This window comes from Canis lupus, chromosome 27 (assembly GCF_048164855.1).
Source record: "Canis lupus baileyi chromosome 27, mCanLup2.hap1, whole genome shotgun sequence".
Lineage (NCBI taxonomy): Eukaryota > Metazoa > Chordata > Mammalia > Carnivora > Canidae > Canis > Canis lupus.
In genome coordinates, this window is record NC_132864.1 from 23861491 (window position 1) to 23885489 (window position 23999).

A 23999-nucleotide genomic window follows, 5' to 3' on the forward strand; every position below is an offset into this window, starting at 1 on the left:
GGTGCCCGGCCAAGGCACCCGGGGAGCCGGTGTTAGCTGAGGGCTGGGACCCCAGCTGGACCCTGGGGCCCGGCCCAGACTGTCTGTGTCACGTGTCCCCACTGTCCTGTGCACAGAGCTGCAGACCCCGCCACAGCCATCGAGCTTTTCCCAGATCAGAGGTGGGCCCTCCGCCCACATCTCTAAATGGGAGGGACCTGACGGGAGGGTGACTCCAGTCTTGCTTCCTTGCACTCCTGATGCCCCTGCGTGGGTGGGCCTGGCAGGGAGTTCAGGACAAGGGGACCTGGACTACCCAGAGACCGTGTTGGTGTAGCGTTGGACCCTGGGAACAGCAGAGCCACAGGCCACCACCTGGCCCTAAACCTGGCCCCAGACCCTGCTGCTCCACCCCTGCCCCCAAGTCCCTGCACCGTGCTTTCGGGTCCTATCTGGTTCAGGGTCACCCCAAGCTTCAAAGCCAGGATTCCAGCCTGCTGTGAGGGTAGAAGCTGCGGGAGAGGTCTGGGGCATCTGGAGGTGGCCTGGGCCGAGGTGTGGGACCTGAAGCCGGAACTTGGTTCCCTCTTACCATCCTGTGGCCGTTCTCAGTTTCTGTGTTCCCGACTGTAAAGCAGGGATGATTTGGTTACACACCTGGTAATGTGGTTGAGACTGTTTTGGGAGGTCAGAAAAGCAGCTGCTTTCGTACCATTTGTGGTCCCTCCTGGTGGCCTTATGTGGCACTGACTCTCATTGGCTCGTCACCCAGCACCCCTGGGCTGCTCCCCAGGGTGTGACGGGTGCTGTGCTTGGCTTACTGACCCACTTGAGAAGGGCCTGGGTCCCACCCTTGCACCCAGGTAGGGCTCTGTGCATGGGAGGGGGAGACTTGCATCAAATAGGGGGCTCTCCAGGTACTCCCCCCCTCCCCCACTGAATGGCAGACTTCCCTGCCAGGGGATAAGGCAGAGCCAGGATGTGAGGAAGAGTCCATGGGGTTCAAACCCCAACTTTTCAGACTTGCTGTGTGACCTTAGGTTCACTTCACATCTCTGAGCTTCAGTTTCTTCCTCTCAGAGGCTTAGTACCTTACAGGAGATGGTAAGGCTCCAGTGAGATGTGGTGTATGTGCAATACCCAGCACCAATGCCGGATAGATGCTGAGCATCCTGGGTGGTCTCCTGCAGACGCCCCGGCACCCAGGGCCTGGGGCGCATGTGTGTTGGGCTGGCCAGGGAGGAGGTGCATGGTCAGGCCCATGGAAGCTTGGAGGGTGTCAGGCACAGAGGAGAAGCTGGGAAGGAATTTAGTACCATGAGGTGTGTGTGTGTGTGTGTGTGTGTGTGTGTGTGTGTGTGTGAGAGAGAGAGAGAGAGAGAGAGAGAGAGACAGAGAGACACCATCCCTAGACCGCCTCTGCACCTTGCAGGCAATGAGCCAAGGGGCCTAGGCTTGGTTCTGCCCCCACCACTCTGCAGACTGATCGCTGGCCACGGCCCAGTGGCCTTCGGCCTGTGTGCTAACGTGACGGCGTCCACCTCTAAAGAGCTGGCAAAGCAAGTGGGGCACGGAATGCCCAGCAGTGGGTGCCAGGAGCTCCCGGCCGGCTTCCTCGGGGCTCTGTGCCCGGCCAGCGCGGGAGGAGGCAGCCCGTTTCCCTCCTAAGGGAAGGAAGGAAGGAAGGAAGAACAAAGCGAGAGCTACAGAACAATGCCACAGCTGAGACACCATCTGTGTTTTCCTTCTTTTTTCTTTCTCTTCGTTTTTAAAACAATATAGTGCAGACTGCACTTCTCACAGTAGAATATAATGGTCAATTTTAGTATAAAAAAAAAACATTCTCAGAGATTTGTAAATGCACTTAGTGCTTGAACAGGCCTTGGAGAGATACAGTACCGCTTCCGGAGTGCCAGAGGGGCCGGGGTTTGGGGAATTCGGGCCTGGGGGATGTAACAGCGGGTGAGGGTTGGGGGGTGTCCCTGCCTGCCTCCCCCGCCCCTACCCTCAGTGGTGTGCAGCAGGCCTTGGAGGGCAGCTCGCAGGAAAGGAGTTGGATCAAGTCTCCCAACTAAAACCAGTAGGTTGCCTCCTTGCTGGTTCCCAGGAGAACCCTTGAAGAAGGCAGGGTAGGGTCCCTCTGACTGGTGTCTAAGATGGCAGGCCCACCGTTAGCCCCTGTGGTGCCTTTGTGCGAATAGGGGAAATGGCACCCCTTCCTCAAGATTCAGAAAATTGCCATAATAAATATACAAGTCTAGGATGCAAATGGTGTCTCCTTGGACAAGGTGCCCTTGTGCAGTGCACAGCCTGTACAGCTGTGCCCAGCAGCCCTGTAAGATGCGGAGAGAAGGGGGAAGGTGGTAGTACAGGGTTTGGAGAAATTGGGGACAGGGGTACAATTCTGTGTTGGGAAGGAATGGGAGGAGGGGAGGGAGGATCTAGAGGAGGAGGAGGAGCAGGGGGGACTGGTAGTCCTTGGAGCCTCTGTTAGAGTGGTCTTCACCTGGATTGGCCAGTGGGGGACACTGTAGGCCCTGTGACTCCCTTTACCCTCTCTCTGCTCCTTTTCTAGGAGACTGGGGAGCTCGTGGGGGCAGGAGATGTCTGACCCCCGGGGGGCTGCTCTGACCCCACCCTGACTCTAGACCGTCACCTGTCCTCCTGTATCCCACCCTGGCCTGAGCCCCTCTCCTGGGAAAGCCAGAAAGAACCATTCCTGTTTTAAAGTGGTTTCTCTCTCCCTGCCTCTGCCAGCTTGGATGGAGGAAGTGGTGGACGGCAGTGGCTGCCCTGGGCCCTCCCATGTCCTAGGGCAGCCGATGGCAGGGAGGGGCTTAGGGGAGCCAGGTCGCCCTGCTGCTCCCCATCGGGTGGCCGCACGGCAGCGGCGGCCAGCCTGGCTTCCCTGTGGGCATCCACGGGCACTCGGGCACAGGGCGAGGTCGGGTGCCCCGGTGCGCCGCCCACCCTGTTCCGCGGCCTGCCTCCCCGCTCGGCGCCCTGTCCGTCTGTCCGTGCGGCCGCCGGGCAGGCCTTATCTGTAGACGGGCAGGCGGATGTGGGCGTGCTGGTGGTCGAGCAGCCGGGGCACAGCCACCGTCTCGTAGCCCTTGCCCAGCATCTGCTCCTTGATGCAGGGCGGCCGGATGTCATTGATGAGATACTCCAGCGACTGCAGGCTGCTGCTCAGCACGGCCGTGTTGCACACGCTCTTGCTGGGCAGGCCCGAGAGGGCTTCCACGGAGGGCCCCGCCAGCTCCCGGGCCGCCCCCGGCCCCAGCTCGGTGACCGCCACAGCGGCCGCCGGGTTGTAGCAATCGCTGGTGGGGGTCACCAGCACGCTGTTCCAGGGCGCGGCGAAGTACTGGCCCACGGTGAAGCCGGTGGGCAGCCCCATGCCGCAGTTGAGGGGCGACCCGCTGGCCCGCTCGTACACCCGCCCCCCGCAGGCCTCGGGGGACTTGCTGGCCACCGTGCCGCCGCTGTAGGCCCGCAGCGGCTGGGGCGGCGGCGGGGGCGGCTTCTGCGGCCACAGCAGGTAATCCAGGCCGCCGTCCGCGTAGCCCGCGGGCTTGGTGGCCGCAGCCAATGTCAAGGCCGCCGCGCTTCCCTGGCCCAGCTCGGCGCCCTTCCGGCAGTCGGGCAGGCCGGTGGCGGCGGCCGAGTAGGCCATGCCGGGGAAGCCGGGCACGGGGCCGTGCTTGGCCGGGCTGGGGTGGGGCCCGGCCACGGCCTGGCAGGCGGCGGGCGCGGCGCCCGGGGCCTGGCACTGCTGGTTGAGCTGGTACAGGATGCTGTGGATGGAGGGCAGGTTGGAAGGCGGCAGGGGCAGGCCGCGGCCGGGCAGGGGGATGACGGAGGCGGCGGTGGCGGCGGCCGCGGGCAGGCCGGGCGGTGGGGCGGGCGCCTCGGGCGGCTTGGGGTAGCCCAGGGGCCCCAGAGTGCTGGGCGCCGGGTAGGGCGCGATGCCCACCTGCACGGCCGCCGGCGACAGCTTGGTCCGCTTGCCCTCGGCGCTCTTGAGCACGCTTTTGGCGGGCCCGGTGGGCGCGGTGGCACCGGAGGAGGAGGAGACGGCGGCCTTGACGATGGCCAGCAGGCCCTGGTAGCCGGCGGCGTGCTGCGGGTAGGGGCTGTAGCGCTGGCCGCTGGTGTCATAGCCGTTGACGGTGCGGCCCAGGTGCTTGTGCTGGGGCACCCGGATGTTGGTGGGGAAGATCTTGATGGACAGCGGGCTGTTGGCCACCTTCTCGGCGTAGGCGTCCAGCTCGGCCGGGCTCGGGTAGCGGGACGAATGCATGGAGCTGGCCGCCGTCTCACCTGTCGGGGGGACAAGCCGGAGAGGAAAGTGCAGGTGAGAGCTGCCCCCCTCCTGCCCCGTGACCCAGGGAGGCCTCGAGGCCGTGCCCCCCCACCCCGCCCCACGGTGCTCACTCTGCCCCTCCCTCCATCGGTTCCCCGTCCATCCCCTCGCTCCTCCACCTGTTCCTTCACTGCGAAGCTCTGGATCGGGTGTAAAGTCCGGGAAGGCAACCGCACACATCATAAGCTGAACTTTCACTGACGGAACACAGTCCTGTGACACCCCTGCGGCCCAGAGATGGGATATTCCAGAGTGTCCAGTCCCCCAGAGTCCCCCGCGGCCCCGCCCAAGCCAACAGCTGTCCCGACTTCTGACGCAGTGTCTGTAGGGTGGGGATGGAATCCGGCCATGCATCTCCATCGGCATCGGCCTCTGCCACTTAAGGTAGTCTGTGGGGTTCGCCTGGGGGGCGGTGGGTTGTGCTTTCTCACTGCTGCGCGGTCCTCGTGTGGGGTCACAGTGTACTCATCCTTCCCACCGTTGATGGCATCTGGGCCGTTTCCAGTTTGGGGCCGATACACACAGCACCACGCAGTCTGGTGCACACAGATCCGGTGCGTTCTGTTGGGACTATGCCCAGGAGGGGGATCCGGGGCAGGGGAACATGCAGCTTTAGGAGAAAATGCCCCGCAGTTTGCCAAAGAGACTGTGCCAGGCCACACTCCCCTTACAGTGCAGGAGCTCCAGGGGCTCCACGCCCTTAGGGAGGCCACTCCTCCTATTTCTTCATTATCCTCTCTGTGCCCCCCTCCCTTCCCTCATCTGTAAAATGGGGCGATGATGACGTGCCGACCTCTACGGGCTGGTTAAGTGTGCAGCTACGTGCACAGAGCCCAGCACAGCTCCGGGAATGGGGCACCCGGAGAAGGCAGACAGAAGCGCTCTGCAGCCTTCCGCTGGCTGCTCAGAGGCCCTTGCTCAGCCAGGAGGCAGGCGAGGAGGGACTTCACCCACCTTGGCTGCTCAGCCCCTCCCCGAGGCTGCCCATCACCTGCAAGGCCAGCGTGGTGATAATCACTGCTTTTTCGGCACGCTGTCAGCATGGGGCTGAGGATGCACTTTGTGTGACAGGCTGACTGTCCTACTCTTGGTGGCACAACTGGCCCCTGCCATGGGGGAGGAGGGTTGCTGGTAGGCAGACCCCCCCCCCCACTTTCTGGCATCCAAAGCCCCTCCCTGTGTAGGGAAGGGAGCAGGGACCTGCATGAGATAGAGGGGAAGACCCCGGGCTTTAGAACTGGTCGGCTGCATAGAATCCTGTCTGCTTGTGGCACTTTGTGGCTCTGGGCAAATGGCTTGCCTGGATGAACCTCAGTTTCTCCACCTGTGGAATGGGGATCATGATTGTGCCAGTCCTGTGGGGTGGCCTGAGGGAATGAGCAGAGCAGAGGGCGTGAGGCACACGGTCAGTATTGGAGGGTGGCGGGCTGTCTGGGCCATTGAGCGAGGGAGGCCCTCAAGGTCTCCACAGCACCTTGCCTTCCTCCTGCCCCATGAGCACCCCTGGGGCCCACCAGTGACCCCCAGTGCAGGGACTTGAGAATGGGGCTTCCCCACTTTGAGCCTCAGTTTCCTTATCTGTAAAAAGGGGGTGATGCTGCTGGGGACATTGCCTCCCAGGGTGGCTGCGAATTCTAACAAGTTGTGCATGGTGGGGTGTGTTAGTAGAAGCAGGTGCTCTCTACGCTGGGAGTGGTAACACCCTCCCCATCTGCCTGGGACAATGGTATCCTGGGGAGGAAGGGGCAGGGGCTAGTGCTATCTTTTTTTAAATTCAATTAAATTATTTGAGAGAGACAGCAGAGCAAGAGAGCGAGCACAAGCAGTGAGGAAGGGGCAGAGGGAGAAGCTGAGCAGGGAGCCCCAGCGAGGCTCAATCCCAGGAAGGCAGATGCTCAACCAACTGAGCCACCCACATGCCCTGGGCTGCCCTTCGTCTGACCAGCACAGGTGGGCCTGGCATTGTGGCTGGGGCTGAGGGCAGACCCCACCACCTTCCTCCCCATTAGTTGGAAGGCCTCACCCCACATCCCATCCTTCCAGAGCCTCACCCCCAATCCCCTTGTTGGGCTCAGCCAATCTGAGCAAAACGTGTGCTGCAATAGGAAGGCACAGGCATTTGGGGATACAGCGGAGCCTCATTCAGCCAGGCTTTGGAAATCAAGACAGCTTTCTAGAAGAAAGAGCATCCCAGTTAAGGCAATGTTGAAAGGGGTGAGGAGAGAGCAGAGAAACCTATTTCAGGCAGAAGAAACAGCAAAGGCAAGGGTCCAGAGGTGAGGAAGCATGTCCCGAGTGGGAACTGTAAGTAATTCAGAATGAGAGCAGATGCCCAGGGCAGACATGTGGAAGAAAGGGCCTGGGAGGGCATTGGGCTGGTGCAGAGGGGGCCTCTTCACTGTAGGGCAATGGTTCTCCCCCCGAGGGCACACTGGTCAGTCTAGTGATGTGTTCCATTCTCATACTTGGGTCAGGGGAGCCTCCACCCCAGCTACTGGTATCCAGTGGGTAGTGGCCAGGGATGCCACTGAACATCCTGGGGTGAACAGGAAATCCTCTCCACAAGGAGTGTTGGAGAAGCCCTGCCTGGGCCATCGGGAGCCAGGCAAGGTTTTAAGCAGGGGAGGGGTAGGGGCAGGGGCAGGCATGCGTATTAGAAAGGTCCTTCCTTGGGATCCCTGGGTGGCTCAGCGGTTGAGCATCTGCTTTTGACTAGGGGCATGATCCCGGAGTTCCAGGATCGAGTCCTGCATCGGGCTCCCTGCATGGAGCCTGCTTCTCCCTCTGCCTGTGTCTCTGCCTCTGTGTGTGTTTCTCATGAATAAATGAATAAAATCTTTAAAAAAAAAAAATTGGAAAGGTCCTTCCCCTATACCCTGAGGTGCAGGAATGTGGTCTGACCTGGGCAGGGCAGCAGGCAGAGGAGAGGTAGGCAGCCCTCAGCCTCCCAAGGAGCCCAGGCCAGTGCCCCTCATCCCTCTGTCCTAATCCAGACCTGGCAGGTGGAGCTGACCCCTGGCGGGCCACAGGCCTCTGTCTTGACCCTGCTTGGGGCAGCCCCCTCCTAAGTGGCCTAAAATAAACTCAGTGTGGAGAATGGAAATGTCACTTTGGCCAACGGGGGAATCTTTCTCCGAGATTGGATTTAAACTACATTATACAAGCAATTTCATGGGCACTTAGCACCGCTCGGAGAGTCCCGCAAAAAAGGGACCAGCTCTTCATTTACCAGCCATAAATCAGCAGTTGCTATAATGAGCACAAAAATGTCACTTTTATGCAATTTTACAGATGAACAAAACTGGTGAAATTAACTGTGGTAACCTACTATAGTCAGCAAAAGCGGCTGCCGGGGAAAAAAAATATATCTGTATGTATTTTTGTTCCTCTTAAACCCTCTTCCCAAGCAGGTTTCTGCCATTGTGGTGTGAAAACTCATTTGTCCTCACCATTATACTTTCATTTGGAGTTTATCTTGAGTATCCAATGAGCCACCAACTGTGAAAATGATTAAATCTACAAAATCTATCTAATGGATGGAATAAATTAGGTGTTTAAAACCTTTAAGAAGAAGAAGAGAGGGGGGAGAAAAGTCCTGCCTATTACTGGTTCCCAGTTGCTGAGAGGAGACCGTCTGGGCCCCAGTGGGTCGGCAGGACTCCATGGGGGTGGGTTGGGCCCTCCGGCATTTGTGGGAGCCAGTGGAGGCTGCCCTGAGTATGAGCCAGGCTCTGCGTCCACAGCTTTTCTTGACGTCTCTTGTTTGGAGCACCTGACCACTCTGAGAGCCAGGGGCCCTCATTTTACAGATGAGGAAGTAGACCAGTTAAAGCATCTGGCAGGCAGCCTCCAAGGTCTGCCACACCCCCTTTGCAATCCTCCTCACCTCCTGGTACTCATGCCTGTGTGCAGTCCCCTCCCAGTCCAAGCAGGGCTGACCCATGTGGCCTATGAAGTCCCGTGGAGGTGAAGCAGTGTGACTGTCATGGAGGCACTGGGTTTTCCCGTCACTCACACGCTCAGATCACTTGCTCTGGGGGAAGCAGCCACCACAGGAGGATACAGAACAGCCCATGGAGAAGCCCACAGGAAAAGAAATGGGGTCTCCCACCCGCAGCCGTGTGAGGCAGCCTTCTGGAAGCAGGTCCTCCAGCCCCGGTCAAGCCTTCAGATGAGTGCAGCCCTGGCATCCTGACTACAGCTTCACGGGAGGCAAAGAGCAGAACTAAGCCACCCTGAATCCCTGACTCACAGAAACTGTGAGAGATGCTACGTGTCTGTGGATGTCTTAAGCCACCAAGTTTTGAAGCAAGCAGTTACACTGCAGTAGACACCTAGACCAGGCCCCCGGTCTACAGACGAGGAAGGGCACTCAGAGCTTCGTGAGACCATGCAACTGCTGGGGGGCGGAGCTGAGATGTGGCCCTGTTTTGGCTTCCTGCCAAGTCCCCTTCACCACCTGCATCCCCAGGAGGGACCTTAAAGTCTGCCTGGAGGCTCAGAGAGGTGGGAGGTGACCCGCCAGAGGCTGCAGGCCAGGCAGCTGTCATTCCCACCCTCGGCCTGCTCCTAGAGCCTGCCAGCTGGCTGCCCTGGGCAGGTCTTGCCTGGGCATGTGCTCAGGGATCTTCAGTGTTATGAATTCAAGTGCCTCTGTGTGGGGCATGGACCGGCCCCTGCAGGTCGCTGGAGTCCCTTGTCTCAAACCTGGCATGGGTGTCGTGTCACTGTGGCCCTAGGAGTCTACAGCTCCTACTCTATGCCTTGTTCCTGAAGGGCTCTCTAAGCAGTGGTGAGGATAGGCGGCAGTGCTCACAGAGCTGATGTGTGGCAGCGAAGCGGGGGGCCTGTTGGGGAAACCCAGGGCCTATCTTTGATGTGACTCCCTCCCTGCCCAATACCCCTGGCTGGACTAGGGGACCCCACCAGAGGTTCCAGCAAGCACCTGGACTTGGTCACGGCAGCAGATTCTGATTGCCCTGGGTTTGTCCTTCTGCACCCCCAGACTTGGGCTCCCTGAGCTGGCCCACTCACTGCTGTGTCCCCGACGTCTACAGGACACATAATAGGTTTCCAGAAACATCTTACTGGACAACAAGGCTGTGTCCAAACAGACCCATCCCGGCTGTGGGCCTCTGTTCACTGCCAGCCACACTTGGGAGAATTAGTCCTTGGAGGAACCAAGCCAAGGAGACAGCCCCAGGAGAGCCGCTCCCAGAAGCCTCCCTCCAGCCTCGCATCCAGATGTCTTCCCGGGCCCTTGGCTGTGCAGGCTCCGCACAGGGCCACGGAGAAGCAGCCCCAGTCAAAGCAAACCGAAGTCCCTGCCCTCATGGAGCTGACAGTCTAGCAGGGGCGACGGTCATATATAGCACGTCAGGAAGCCACAGGCCCTGGGAACGAGGGCAGAGTAGGTGTGGTCGTTTTAAAACCTGCCCACAAATTCTTCGGCACTCCTGCCAGACCGGGGAGGCGGACTTTCCTTTGCACAAACAGGGAAGAACAGCAGCTCCGTTCTACTGAGGGGGATGTGGCAGACGTAGTGCCACGGGCTGTCCTGGTCCTGGCTGCGTGGTTACAGGCAACATGGCTTCGCATGGAGACCCAGGTGGGTCTGTCCGTCTGTCGGGTGTCCGTCCCTGGAACCCAGCCAGTGTACTCGGGGAAGCCCGGGCCCCATGGAGAGGCCATGTGTGGGTGCTTGAACCAGCTGCTGGCATCAACCACCTGATGTGTGAGGAGGCAAGCCTTTGGAAGATTCCAGCCCTGAGCCTGGGCCTTCCCAGCCCCACTCCCAGCAGCCATACCCCAGCGCTTGGCGAAGGCTCCCGACACCCTCTGCACTGTGCCCTGTCCGTATGGCCGGGCACAGCAGATGGCTGTCGGAGGCCACTGAATTTGGGAGTAATTTGTTATGCAAGCACCATAAGCAAAAGAGCAGGGCGTGGGGGGCGGGGAGGGACCTGACAGAGGGTGCCTGGTGTGAAGGTGGCGTCTCTGAGAATGTGGCCCTTGAGGAAAGGCTGCAAAGTGGCGGAGAGAGCCTTCTGGCTATCTGACGCAACGGCGGTCCCGGCAGGGCCCAGAAAGGGACCAGGTGTGTCTTCGGAAACCGAGTCAGCAGGGAAGGGTTGTAGAAGAGGGGGGAGGGCTGGGGCACCGTGAGGACCTGGGCTTTTCCTCAGGGGCCTAGGGAGGGACATGACCTACTCTGAGTTTTGATGGGACCCCTCTGGCTACTGGGTTGAAAACCGGGCAGGATGAGGGGTCTTAGGAAGAAGGCCCGGGAGCAACCTGACTGTTCCCACGAGACAGAGCACCCAGCAGATCCACAGCAGAAATGTACTTCGCTGGGCACTAAAATTTGGGTTCCAGAAGTCTGACGAAGCGGGCAAAGGTGTACAGTACAGGTACGTGGACAGAGAGAGGTTACAGGGGGACCGTACCCACGAGCCCGCGGTCCCCCTCCCTTCCTCTCGAAGGGGCTCAGACCGAGGCTGGAAGTAAAAAGCCTGCGGTGCTAGCAGGGCCCGGCTGGTGAGGGCGTGCGCTGTTTCTTCTCTGTGCTTTTCTGCAGTCGCCAGGGCCTGGCGGTGACCGTGTGTGTCGAGCGAGGCTGGGGAGGCTGGGGATCGGGGCACGCAGCTCTCCCTTCTCCCGGGCCCCGCCCTTGATGCCTGCGTCATGCCGCCTGCTTCAAAGCCGCTCCTCTTCCCTGGGCCTTGAGCAGCCCGAGGCCTCCCTGGCTCCTTGCCTGGGCCCCGACCACCACCGTCAGGCCGCCTCTGCCCCGGAGCAGAGCACAGAGGGCGGTTGGCAGCCTTCTGAGAAGGCATCACGGTGCAGGGGGCAAATGTGGGCTGAGCTCAAATCCCAGCTCTACCACACGCTGTGTGGCTTCAGGTGGGCCACTACCCCTCGGTGAGCCTCAGTTTTCTTGTGTGTAAAATGGGGATACTGATGCTGGTCTTGGAGAGTTTTTATGAAGACCAAAAAGGGGCCTATTTTCAGGGTGCCTCTCTGTAAGACACTCCATTGAGCCCCTGTTTGTGTGAAGTCTGAACCGCTCAGGATGGCATTTGAGGTCTTGGTCATGTGAGGGCTCCCTCTGCAGCCCTCCTTCCCCACAGGCCCCTGGACACACACAAGGTGTCCCCTGGGCCAGGCACGATGTCAAATCCTTACAGCCCTGCCCTTCTGACGTCCTCATGGTAGCCTGGGAGGTGGCCCTGGGTTCCAGAAGGGGAGGGGTAGACATTCAGGTAACAGGGTATCAAGTGAGGATTGCATATGTGATTCCCTGCATGTTTTTGCTGAGAACTGGAGGACAGATGGGCTGGGAGTGGGCCAGGGAGCTGTGCCCTGCCCAGAGGTGTGCACCCTTGAAGCTATGCTCAAACACTGAGCAGGGCAAACCACACACCACCAGTCTGAGAGCTCTCGTGGTACAGAAAGGATCCATGAGCCAAGTTCTGAGCCCCATCGTCCATTCCCTGGGCACCATGGATGCAATGGCTCCGGACTGTTGTCTCACACTGAGAAGCTTCCCCTCGGTAACCAAAAACTGGTCCTTTAGAGCACAGCTGGAATGATGCCTGCTTATGCTCACCTCAGGCAGACACCCTACTCATTGATCTGTGTCCATCTGTCTCCCACATCCTCGTGGGAAATCCCCCGTCTCCAGCTCCCTTTTCCACCCTCCTCCCGCAAGTTCCTGATCAAGAGTGATGATTCTGGGCAGCCTGGGTGGCTCAGCAGTTTAGTGCGGCCTTCAGCCCAGGGTGTGATCCTGGAGACCCAGGATGGAGTCCCACGTCGGGCTCCCTGCATGGAGCCTGCTTCTCCTTCTGCCTGTCTCTGCCTCTCTCTCTCTCTCATGAATAAATAAATAAAATCTTAAAAAAAAAAAAAAAAAAGAGTGGTGATTCTGAGGTTGGGTGGAACTGTCCATACAGTGCCTGGTACACAGAAGGTGCTTGAATGACACGCTGGGAGAACGGAGTAAGAAGTGTTGCTCAGAGCCACCCCGGGCTGCTGGCTCTGATGCTCCACATCTTAGTGGGGATGTAAAACTCCCCTTCTTCCGCCTGAGGCTCCCAGGCTGTAACTGTCCGTTGACTTCTCTTCTGGTCTATAGACCAAGGGCAAGCCTTGCTTTCTCATCCCTGACCCCTGGAAAATTCTGGAACCACAGCAGGTGCTTGGAAAGTGCTGCAGAGTCCAGTGAATCCCTGTTCTGAGGCCTCCAGGAGGCTGCGGGGGGCGGCAGCAGACAGAACCTGGACTCCCGAGCAGCAGAAACCGCAGCACCCGCCCTGTGAACTGGGCTGTCCCTGCCCTGTAGTCCCCATTAAAGTCCTGTCGGGAAATTTAAAAGCCTGGCTGGAAGCGCAGATGAGCTGTCACTGCCATTACGTTAATGTTATGGGCTTTTTACAGGTGCGTTACAGAGACGTGGTTATTAACGAGTATATTAAGCCAATTAAAAGCAGCCCTTTGAGTGGGATTTAGTGTTGCTGCAGGGAGACAGGAGAGCGGGACTCGGTGGCAGCCGGTGGCACCCCAGCAGGAGGGGAGAAGTGTGGGTGGAGGGGCAGGGGCTCTGCTGGAGAGACAGCGCAGGTGCAAAGCTCGGACTCTGGCTGGAGGTGGCCAGGGCAGACTGATGCGCAGCGTGGCCACATGCGGTGGGTGACCTTGGCCAGGCCACTTAAACTGACCCTCAGTTTCTCATCTTTAAGGGGATGAAGAGGTCACAAATCACAGGTGGCTGAAGTCCGTGTGATACTCTGCCCTGGAAGGCCTGTGGTACTCGCTCACCAAGGGGCAGGTGGAGGAGGGCATGGTGGGGGAAGATGCCAGCCCGGAATTCCTGCTCCCACGCTCTGGGCTTCTCCCACTGCTGCCCAGCTGAATGCCACTGGACACTGGTCTACAGAAGCTGTTCCCTCGGTGAGCCCTGGATTTTTCTGACTCTAGGACAGAGCTAACTGTAGCTTTCCCACAGGAGTGGCAGGACTCAAGATGTGCCAGGCACACAGTAGGTGTTCAGCAGATATCATTTCTTATGCGGCTGCAGATTTTGCCTGTTGCCTCTTCCCTTCAGGCTGGGGAAGCCACAGGGGCATGACGCTGCTGAATGGGGGAGGGGTGTCCCTGGCTGCTCCAGGGGATAAGGGGTCCCTGAGCACAGGACCTGGCCCAAGCCCACAGGGAGGAGCAGTCCGCATCTGCATTCCCCTTTGCTGCCGACACTCTGCCCTTGGAGGTGGCAGCCTCCTGAATGCTCAATTAACGTGACACTAATTAGCTGGTGGCACCAGCAGAATCCCTAATGAGGCCGCCCAGGAAGGGGGTGGGGGAAGGCGGCTGGGCCAGGGCAGATGCAGCTGTCCTCTGGCCTCCACTGGGAGGGATGTGCGGAGGGACGAGGGTGGCTGCCAACAACCCTGACCTGCGCCCAGCCCACCGACCGGGCTGTGAATCCAGGCGCCCTAGTGACCAGCGGGGGTGACCTCAGGGAGGTGACCGCAGCTCTCTGCCCTCCATTTGCCCTCAGAGTATAGAGTGGAGATTAAGTGAGAGAATGCGTGTCAGAAATCTTGGTACATCACAGTTGCTCAGAAAAGGCTGGCCCCCTCCTCCCAGCTCTTTCTGGACCAGACGAGGCAGTGCAGGGTAGTGGTTATGCCTGGGCGCTGCAGAAAGGATCCTCACGTTCTCCAGCCCTGTGTGTACATGTGTATGCAGGCTCACGCGTACACGGGCGCAGATGCTAGGGGCGCAGCGTGAAGCCACATGTGCCCAGATATTCAGGGCCATCCTGTATACGAAGACCAGCAGGTGCTCACAGGCACACGTGTGTATCCACACATGCCTTCCAGGCCCCGGAGTGCCCAAGGGGTCCCTGCAGGCAGGACTGGGGGCACTTCAATCCCTCTGCAGCCTGACCTTCCTATCGCTCACCTGTGTCTCATCTGCGTCTCACCTGCTCTCTCTTTCCCTTACCTGCTCCCTGACGGGCCTCTGAGAGCCTGCTCCTCACCGTCTCCCCGTGCCCAGCCTGCTGCACCGCCTGCCCGCTGCCCTTTGGAACTGCTGCCTCATCCCTCCTTTGCGCCGTGCACATACCCGTCTGTCTCCATCCACCACCGTGTTGGTCTGACTCACCTGCTCTTTCCTCCCCGTGTGCCCTGCCCCCTCCCACATTCCACCCCTCCCCATTGTGCGCATATGCTCACTTGTGTGCGTGTTCTCTCTATCTGTCGCTCTCTCTCTCTCTCTCTTTCTCTGCAGCCACCTCCCTGGCTCTGTACTGGATGCTGGTCCATTGCAAGCGTGCTGCAGACACACTCTCTCAATTTTTGGCTAGTCCTGACTTTTTTTATGGAGCATTTTGCCAAGCTGCAGTTTTTAATTTTAATGCGTTCCAATTTGTTTCCTTTGAGTTTTCTTTTTTTTTTTTTCCTTCCCCCTTTCTGTTTGCAAATCCTTCCTGGTGGATATTCCTCATAATTTGCTTCAAAGAATGATAATGGTTTTTCGTTGCAGGGTACCAGATTTTTAGTCTGTCTGGAATTTCTTGTTGTGTGTGGTGTGAGGTAGGGCTCCAGTGTCATTCATTCCATGTGGCTAACCAGAGGTTCCAGCAGTACATGTCCATCCCCACAGGTCTGAGAGAACTGCTCTGTCCCAGACTGAGCTCACATTGCACACTGGTCCATGCCTTGGCTCCCTCTGTCTCTGTACTCATCCCACCACCTCAGCCGTAAGCCAGGGCAGTACTAGCCTGGTCCCCTACCCTTATACTTCTTTGTCAGAAGTACCTTGCCCATTCTTGGCCTTTTGTTCTTATCAACTTCAAAGTCAGCTTTTCAAGTTACACACACATGGTCAGGATGTAAGGACTGGATTGATTTTTCCCCCTACTGAATCTCTGTCCATGTGCAGGATATATATCTATGTTTATTTAGGTCTTTAAAAAAAAAATCACTGAGTAAAGTTTTCTCCACAAAGGTCATTTACCTCTTTTACCAATTTATTTTAGTTCCTTAATGTAATAATACCACAACTTGGATAAAATGGACAATTCCTAGAAAGACACAAACTACCTGACTTATGAAGAAGTGGAAAATCCGAACAGACCTGTAACCAATAAAGAGGTTGAGTCAATAATCAAAACACCCCTGCCACAAATCAAAACCACAGTGAGATACCACTTCACACCTAGTAGGACAGCTAGAATCAGAAAGCCAGGTGGTAAGTTTTGGTGAAGACGTGGAGAAGCCAGAACTGCATACGCTGCTGGTGGGCACATATAACAGCATAGCTGCTTCGGAAGCTGTTTGGCAGTTCCTCAAAAAGTCAAACAGAGAGCTGCCATGTGCCCAAAGAATACCATGCTTGGTTTACCCACAAGAGAAATGGAAACCTAGGTCCCTGCAAAAACTTTTTTTTTTTCCTGCAAAAACGTATACTCAAACATGCACAGCAGCCTTACAATCGCCCCAAAGGCGGAACAGCCCAAACGTTTGTCAGCTGATATGTGGTAAATAAAACATGATGTAGTCCATGCAAGGGGAGATTATTCAGTGATGATGAGGAATGAAGTATGGATACAAGCTACTTGGATGAACCCTGAAAACACGGGAAGTGAAAACAGCCAGACACAAAGGGCTGCACGTCGTAGGATTCCATTTATACAAACTGTCCAAGAGACGCAAATGCAGAGAGAGAGAGACTTGGCAAGTTTAGTGGTCAGGCGGTGAGGAGGCCAGAAGAAACGGGGACTCATAGTTAATGGGTGTGAGGTTTCTGTTTGGGGCGGAGGAAATGTTCTGAAGTTTAATGGTGATGACTGCACAACCCTGAGAATTCACACTACAGAGTATTCACTAGTACGCTTTGAATGGCTGGAGAGCGTGGTACGTGTTACCATACACGTAATGCTGTTTCCATAAAAAAAAAAAAAAAAAAGGTAATAGTATCTTTTTTAAAAATGCAATTGCCAGCCTTTTGTAGTTGGTGTAGAGTAGGAGCCAGCAAACCACAACATACAGGCCAAGCCTGGCCTGCTGCCTGCTTTTGTAAATAAAGTTTTATTGGAACACAGCCATGCCGATTTTGAGTGTCTGTGGCTGTTTTCGCGCTACCACCCGGCAGAGTGGAATAAGTTACCATAGAGACTGTATGGCCTACAGGGGTGAAAATATCAGGAATGTTACAGGAAATGTGTGCCAACTCCCGTTGTAGGGGAACACGACTGTGTTTGTATGTTGGCCTTATGTCTGCGGGCTTGGTGAATTCTTTTGCTGGAGTTTCTATGCAGCTAGTTTTACTTCTTTCTAATCCTTACAACTCATTATGTATTTTCTCTGTCTCACTGAGGTGGCCAGGACCTCTGCACAGTGTGGATAAGCAGTGACTTGGATCTTTGTCTTGCTCTGATTTTAGCAACCCTCAGGTTGGTTTGTTGTGGATTGCCCTGTAGAGAGGAAGTTGCCTTCCTTCCTAGTTTAAGAGCTGATTTTTATTTGTTAAATCATAAAAGGGGGCCAACTCCAGCTGGCTCTCTCCCAGCCCTTCATCTCTGAGCTGCTGTTCCTGTGGCGGGGGTGGCACTGGACCTTCCTTCTGTCCCCAGGCTGCACTCAGCAACAGCTATGTAATTGAATCTGCTACCAGAGGTTTGTTTTTAATTTTATTGGAATTTTAAATTGCTTTGTTTCTTCCGTATTTTATTAGTGTCAGTGGAAGCAGCTGCACCTGCAGGAATGCTTGTGGGGCTGTGGCTCCAGCCTTTTGGGGTCAAGGTTGGTGGGTGAGGGGTGGGAATTGGGGAGAAGAGCCTCCCCCTGCTCCTCCCGGGTTAGCAAGCCCTTCCTCCCCTGAAGATGGGAGGATGGGCGGGAACCTTTGGTCCCTTTGTGAGTATGGGAAGGGGGGGTTCCCTCCCTCAGTGGGACGTGGGGCAGATAAAGTGTGTGAGTCTGCTCCCAGGCCTTGGGGGGGTTCTCTCTTGTACTTATTCTCACATCACAGTGGAGTTAACAGGCCCAGAGAGGGAGGGCCAGTCACTCACGTGTGCAAGACCACACACATGCACGTGCACGCCCCATTTAGGGCACAGCCAGATTTGACCCCCAGACCATCTCCATCTCAAAGCCTGTGCCCTGGAGGCTCATGGGCAGGAAGGGAGGGTGGGCATGCTACTCTCAGCTACAGAAGAGCAGTCTGAGGCAGAGAGAGGCTGTGCCACTTACCCAAGGCCTGGCAGAGCAAGGGTGGCAGCTCACACGCAGTCTCCTGGGGTGGCTGCCTCAGCTCTTCCCTTCCTGGATGGCAGATCCCCAAATGCCTCTCCCCAAGTCCCCTTGGTGCCTCTCTGGGGCTCTCTGCATAGTCTACACTTAGAGCAGCATGGACTCAGAGTTTATATATCAACACCATGATGAGAAAGTCAAATATTTATTAGGAGGGAAGGTCCTGAGCAGCTGAGAAAAACAGGCTTCTGTCCCAGGTGTGGGCAGGTCCTGTTTGGGACCCTGGGACTCTGGTCAGCTGGGAGTAGTCCAAGATCTTAGGCCTGAGGTAGGGGAGGGGAAATGGACTCCCCCCATACACGCACACACACCTTTTTAAATCGTTTTTCTCTCCAAGTCACTTTCTCTAGCCACCAGGAATAGGCTACAACAGTCAGCTGCCCAGGCTTCTGGACATAGGACCACTCATACTCCTGGCGCCTCTATCTGCCTGACCTCAGATCCCAGAGAGGTAAATTGTAGCCTTTTCTGGTTTGCTGGACATGTTCTGGGCACATGGGGCTGCTATGCCTTGTATAGCCCTGTGTCATCAGGCTGCTCTGATCCCACTTTATAGGAATGGAGGGAGGGGATCTCAGACTAAGCCACGTCTTTCCTCGACCAGGCTTTTGACATTACTGTCATAGGTGGTCAGAGCTGGATGGCTTCTTTGGTCCACCTGACCCTATCCCTTGCTTTATAGAAGGGAGAACACTGGCCCTAAGAAGCTGCCCAACTTGTCCAAATCACGATACACATGGCCCAATTGAGACCTCTCTCCTGTGGTAAGAAATGCAGTGCAGCCTATGGTCTGGTGGCAAAGCTCAGGGAGAGCCCTTCCTGTCTCAGTTATGCCTGAAGGCCACAGGCACAAGAGGGCGGGACTGCCCCAGAGTCATGCCCAGGAGGAAAGGGCAGGAGCCTTCTCTGCCAATGTCCAGGCCTGGGCCAGCAGCAGGGCACCCAATTCAATTTGCTTATCTCCCTTCCTGCCTCCCTCTTTCCTGTGCTCTTCAATTACAGGCAGAGTCACTATCTTTTCCAATAAGTGCAAAGATGTCAAAGGGCCTGAGTGAGCTGGAGATGCAGGACGTCCTTGGTGGTCCCCCACACTGTCTAGATCAAGCCTAGGAGCAGAAAGGAAGGACTAGTCCAGGTCGGTCATCATGCCCAGCCTCTGCCTCCAACCAGCAGCATAGGAGCAATTAAAGGTTAAAACACACAGATCCTTTGAGCCAGTAAGTCCATGGAATAATGTTTTTTGCACAAATATACATACATGTACAAAGATTTATTACAGCACTGTTCGGAATAGGAAGAGACTAGAAACAACTTAAATGTCTATCAACAGAAGGATGGTTTAAAACGTTATTCTTTATCCATGTAATGGAATACAATGCAACTGTTAAAAAGAATGAGGGTGAGATGGATATATTGGTAATTAAAAAAGGCAAGGAACTGAAGGGTGTGTGTGTGAATGTTTATACAAAAGGTATTTATTTTTAAAAAATTTTATTTATTTATTTATTCATTCATTCATTCATTCATTCATGAGAGGCACAGAGAGAGACACAGCAGAGGGAGAAGCAGACTGCCTGCAGGGAGCCCAATATGGGACTCGATCCCAGGACCCCAGGATCATGACCCAGGCCAAAGGCAGACATGCTCAACCACTGAGCCATCCAGCCATCCCACAAAAGGTATTTATTGTTCCTCCTGCATGTGTGTTTTTTTCAGGAGGGTATTTAAGAAACTGCTAACACTGATTTCCTCTGGGAAGGAGAGTTATTTTTCATTTTAAATTCTCATGCTTTCTGAATTGGGGACCATAGACAATCTATTCAGTGAAGTACTTAATTTAACAAAAGAGAACATGTTCTTCCTGAAGGTTATATAAAGGAATGAAGGGGACTATGCATGAAAAATAATATTCCTTGAAACCAAAGCCCCGCCCCCAACCAAATCATCTGACATTGTTCTGTTTTTGATAAGGTAGACAAATATTTTTCTATACCCCTATCTCTGAAAGAACACCAATAGAAGACTTCAATTTTGAGGAATGTGGATATAATACCTTCTTTTCCTACAAATGCCCCAAAAGCAACATGCAACAAAAACACTAGTTCTTCCATTTTTTGGCAAAACTAGGAGAGTGCTAAACCCATAAACAACCATACATATACAGGGTGTCCAAAGCAACAGAGATCAAATGGAGCTGAGGGAGGAAGCATAAAGAGGGTGCCTAGCTGTACATTTCAGAAAGAGCCAGCTGCATACACTTCCTAAGTGTTATAGATATCCCTTTTAGATTTGTATAAATTTAAACAAAATCTAAACCCCCTTTGCTACAGTAAAACCAGGGATGTATCAGCTGGTTATAGACCTTCCCTATGCCCACTTGGTTCTGAAAAGCAAAGAAGGTAGGGCTAAATAAGAAATCCCCCAAATAAGCCATACTTGTAGGAACCAGTTTGTCTCTGAGGCAACTGGAGGGAAACAGCTGGGCTGAGAAAAACACATCTCCTCCAGAGGTGAGTAATAAAATTGAACTAGCATGGTACTTAATTGAAAGGAAAATGAGAAAGAAGGCAAATTCTAAGTAATGGCTGGAAAAGCAAAAACAAAAAACCAAACTACAATCCACTTCCCATCAGAAAAATGTAGCCACAGATGAGATGAAAATTATAGCCAGATAATTTCATTGTGAAAGAAAAAAACTTTACAATTGTTTCTATATAAAAAAAAAAAAAACACCACAAAGCAGATATACAAGAGTAGAAGGAAAAAACTCATAAAAGCAAAAGGGGAAAATAGAATGTACAAGAAAAACAAAAGGTGCAAAAAAAGAGCAAAGTGAAAGGGGTACACAGGGAAGACAGGCAAAAGACAGCCAATCTGTACTTAAACTAGAGTCCCCAAAGAAGGAAATTAAAATAATACAAGCCTTGGATCTGCCTGTCAAAAGGGCATGGTACTGTGTTCCAGGGAAAAGAGACTCTGAATGGCCAACCCCAGGACACATGCTAGTAAAGTAATAACATGAGAGACATGGAAAGGTCAAAGTGAAATATAAAGAAGGAAAAATCAGGCTTTAACTTCTCCATGGCAACAGTCAACATTAGAGAACAGAACATGGTCTGCAAAGATTCTCAAGGAAACAAAGTGACTTTCTGAACTTGTGGGAACTCCTGGAGTGCTGTTCACTTGAGGCCTTAAGCCATATGCCAGTGGACCAACTTTGGATCATGGGAAAAGAAGGCACAAGAACTGGTGGTGAGCACTGACCCTATTTCTCTAGGAGACAGAGAAATTACTGTAATCATGTAACCAGCATTACAACTCCTGGGAACAGAGTAAGGGTATCACTAATAACAGAAGAGGGAAGGGGAAAGAGAAGGATGGCAGTAGAAGTACACAGATATCCTCGTATTTAATAGTTGTGATCAAAAGATATATTTTTAAAGTTTATTGTTATTTTTTTTAATTTTATTTATTTATTCATTCATGAGAGACACAGAGAGAGAGAGAGAGAGAGAGGCAGAGACACAGGCAGAGGGAGAAACAGGCTCCATGCAGGGAGCCTGACATGGGACTTGATCCCAGGTCTCCAGGATCATGCTCTAGGCTGAAGGCAGCACTAAACCGCTGAGCCACTGGGGCTGCCCTGTTATTATTTTTTAATAATCTTTTTAAAAAAGAGAATTAAAAAAAATTTTTTTTTTGTAATCTCTACACCCAACGTGGGGCTTGAACTCACAACTCTGAGTTCACGAGTAGCATGCTCTACTGACTGAGCCAGCCAGATGCCCCAAAAGATATCATTTAAAACTGATGTCAGGTAGGGACACCTGCGTGGCACAGGCAGTTAAGTGTTCTCTTGGTTTCAGCTCAGGTTTTCATCTCAGGGTCTATGAGATCAAGCTCCACATTAAGGTCCACGTCCATCATCAGGCTCAGTGCTCAGTGTAGCATCTGCTTGAGATTCTTTCTCTCCCCCTCTGCCCCTCCCATTTGTGCTCTCTCTCTCTCTCTCTAATAAATAAATCTTAAAACTGATGTCAAGTAATGGAGGCTTAGGGATGCCTGGGTGGCTCAGTGGTTGAGCATCTGCCTTTGCCTTTGGAATTCCGGGATCGAGTCCTGCATCGGGCTCCTGCCTAGAAGCCTGCTTCTCTTCTCTCTGCCTGTGTCTCTGCCTCTCTCTGTGTCTCTCATGAATAAATAAATAAAACCTTAAGAAAAAAAAAAGTAATCGAGGCTTAATAGGAAGGAGATAATTCTAAGAAAATGTAGAGAGAAAAAGGAAATACATTGATTTCATCATTTTGTTCATTCTAGGGACAGTAATAGATACTGTTCCAAAGAAATAGAGATCAGGTATTCTTTAAAGTCACACTAGAACAAAAACGACCTCCTTGGGATCCCTGGGTGGCTCAGAGGTTTAGCATCTGCCTTCAGTCCAGGGCCTGATCCTGGAGACCCTGAATCAAGTCCCACGTCAGGCTTCCTGCATGGAGCCTGCTTCTCCCTCTGCCTGTGTCTCTGCCTCTCTCTCTCTCTCTCTCATGAATAAATAAATAAAATCTTTAAAAAAAAGACCTCCTTTATGATTAAAGGTACACAAGCACAGATCACACAGACCTTTTTATTTATTTTTTTAAGATTTTAATTATTTGACAGAGAGTGAGCAAGAGAAGCAGACTCCCCACTAAGCAGGGAGCCCAATGCAGGGCTTCATCTCAGGACCCTGGGATCATGACCTGAGCCAAAGGCAGACGCTTAGCCAACGGAGCCACCCAGGCATCCCAAGATAGACTTTTCAAGGCATTAAAATAAAGCACAAAATAGATCAGACACCTGTCATATCAATAAATGTAAAAAGAAAAAATTGTTTAAAAGTCATTCAGATTGTTTCACAAAGCTTAATTCAACTCTACTGTATATGAGTCACATCTAAGTAATTCAGAAAGGCTGAAATGAAAGGACTGGTAAAGTTTCAAGGAAAATGTGAATTAAAAAAGCAGAGATTACCTACCATCTTAGATAAAACTGAACCCAGGTTCAAAAGTATTAAATATGGCAAAGAAAGTGCAATTCACTACAAAGATTTAAGATATTAATATCTCTGTGTTAAATGACATTGCATCACCGTGCATAAGGCCACAGCTCTAGGCGCTGCAAGAAGAAAGAGCCTGGAACATGTGAGTAGTAGGTGTCTAATTCATTTCTCCATCCATGACAGGTAAGCAAGGATAAGGAAGACATAACTAACATAATTAATGGGGGAGACATAATTCGTATACACCAAACTCTGAATCCCCCAAACAGCCACATTTCTTTTCAGGTCTCATCTGAAAAGTCTGAAAACTCACAAAAACTGATTACATCACAAAGGAAAATTCAAGTCCAAAAGAGTAGCAATCATGCACAACAATTCTCTGATCATAATGCATTATAACTAGAAATAATTAATTGCAGAAGCACCTACTACCTGAGTGAATAGATGGAACTCAAATGAGCCTTAGGTCAAAGAAGAAATCAAAACCACATTCCAAGAGATTTAAAAAATAATAAAAATATCTTCTATTAGGACCTATAGGATACAGCTAAAGTAGTGCTCAGAGAATTCATAGTCTTAATATTTCCTTTTTTCCCTTGTTAATCAGTATAGGGTTAAGCCCCTAACTCAGATTTTTAAAGAAATGAATACAAAGAATATTTTAATAAAAATAAAAGCATAAATCGGGCAGCCCGGGTGGCTCAGCGGTTTAGCACCGTCTTCAGCCCAGGGCGTAAGCCTGGAGACCCAGGATCGAGTCCCACATCAGGCTCCCTGCATGGAGCCTGCTTCTCCCTCTGCCTGTGTCTCTGCCTCTCTCTCTCTCTCTCTCTCTCTCTCTCTCTCTCTCTGTGTCTTTCATGAATAAATAAATAAAATCTTAAAAAAAAAAAAGAGGGTCACCTTTAAAAAACAGCATAAATTAATGAATTATAAGCTAGAAAAGGGTAATTACTAATAAATAAATCCCAAAGATGTATCTTGGGGGAATGGGAGGTTGGTAACCTCTTAACTAACTTACCCAATCAAGAAAAACAGGGTGGGGTGGGGGAGAGAAGCACAAAATATACTAGAAATATAAAGATGAAATTCTTCTTTAAAAGAACTGTAAATTAATTTGTTCAACCTCATGCAAGTAAATTTTACAACTGGATAAAATAAATACTTTTCTAGATATAATTTACCAAACTCATTCAAGGGGCAATAGAACAATTATAACAGATCAATTATTACAGAAGAATCAAAGAAGTACTCCCCCACCCTAAAGAAAGGCACTGGCCCAGACTGTTTCATG

The 23999-nt window shown here is 53.1% G+C and overlaps 1 protein-coding gene across 7 annotated transcripts in view; it reads right to left on the bottom strand.

Annotated features, from left to right (window-relative positions):
• Nucleotides 1-1714: 1714 nt before the first annotated feature.
• Nucleotides 1715-23999, bottom strand: part of FAM222A (family with sequence similarity 222 member A) — a 56322-nt gene continuing 34037 nt past the window's right edge. For 6 of the 7 annotated variants that reach the window (XM_072802890.1, XM_072802888.1, XM_072802892.1 and 3 more), the window contains 2 exons: nucleotides 4465-4569; nucleotides 1715-4302 (listed from right to left, as the gene is read on the bottom strand). In XM_072802890.1, coding sequence (XP_072658991.1) covers nucleotides 3017-4302; nucleotides 4465-4569 — 1391 coding nt within the window. In that variant the 3' untranslated portion in view covers nucleotides 1715-3016. The remainder of the gene's footprint in view (nucleotides 4303-4464; nucleotides 4570-23999) is intronic. The other variant, XM_072802894.1, reaches the window with a different exon arrangement.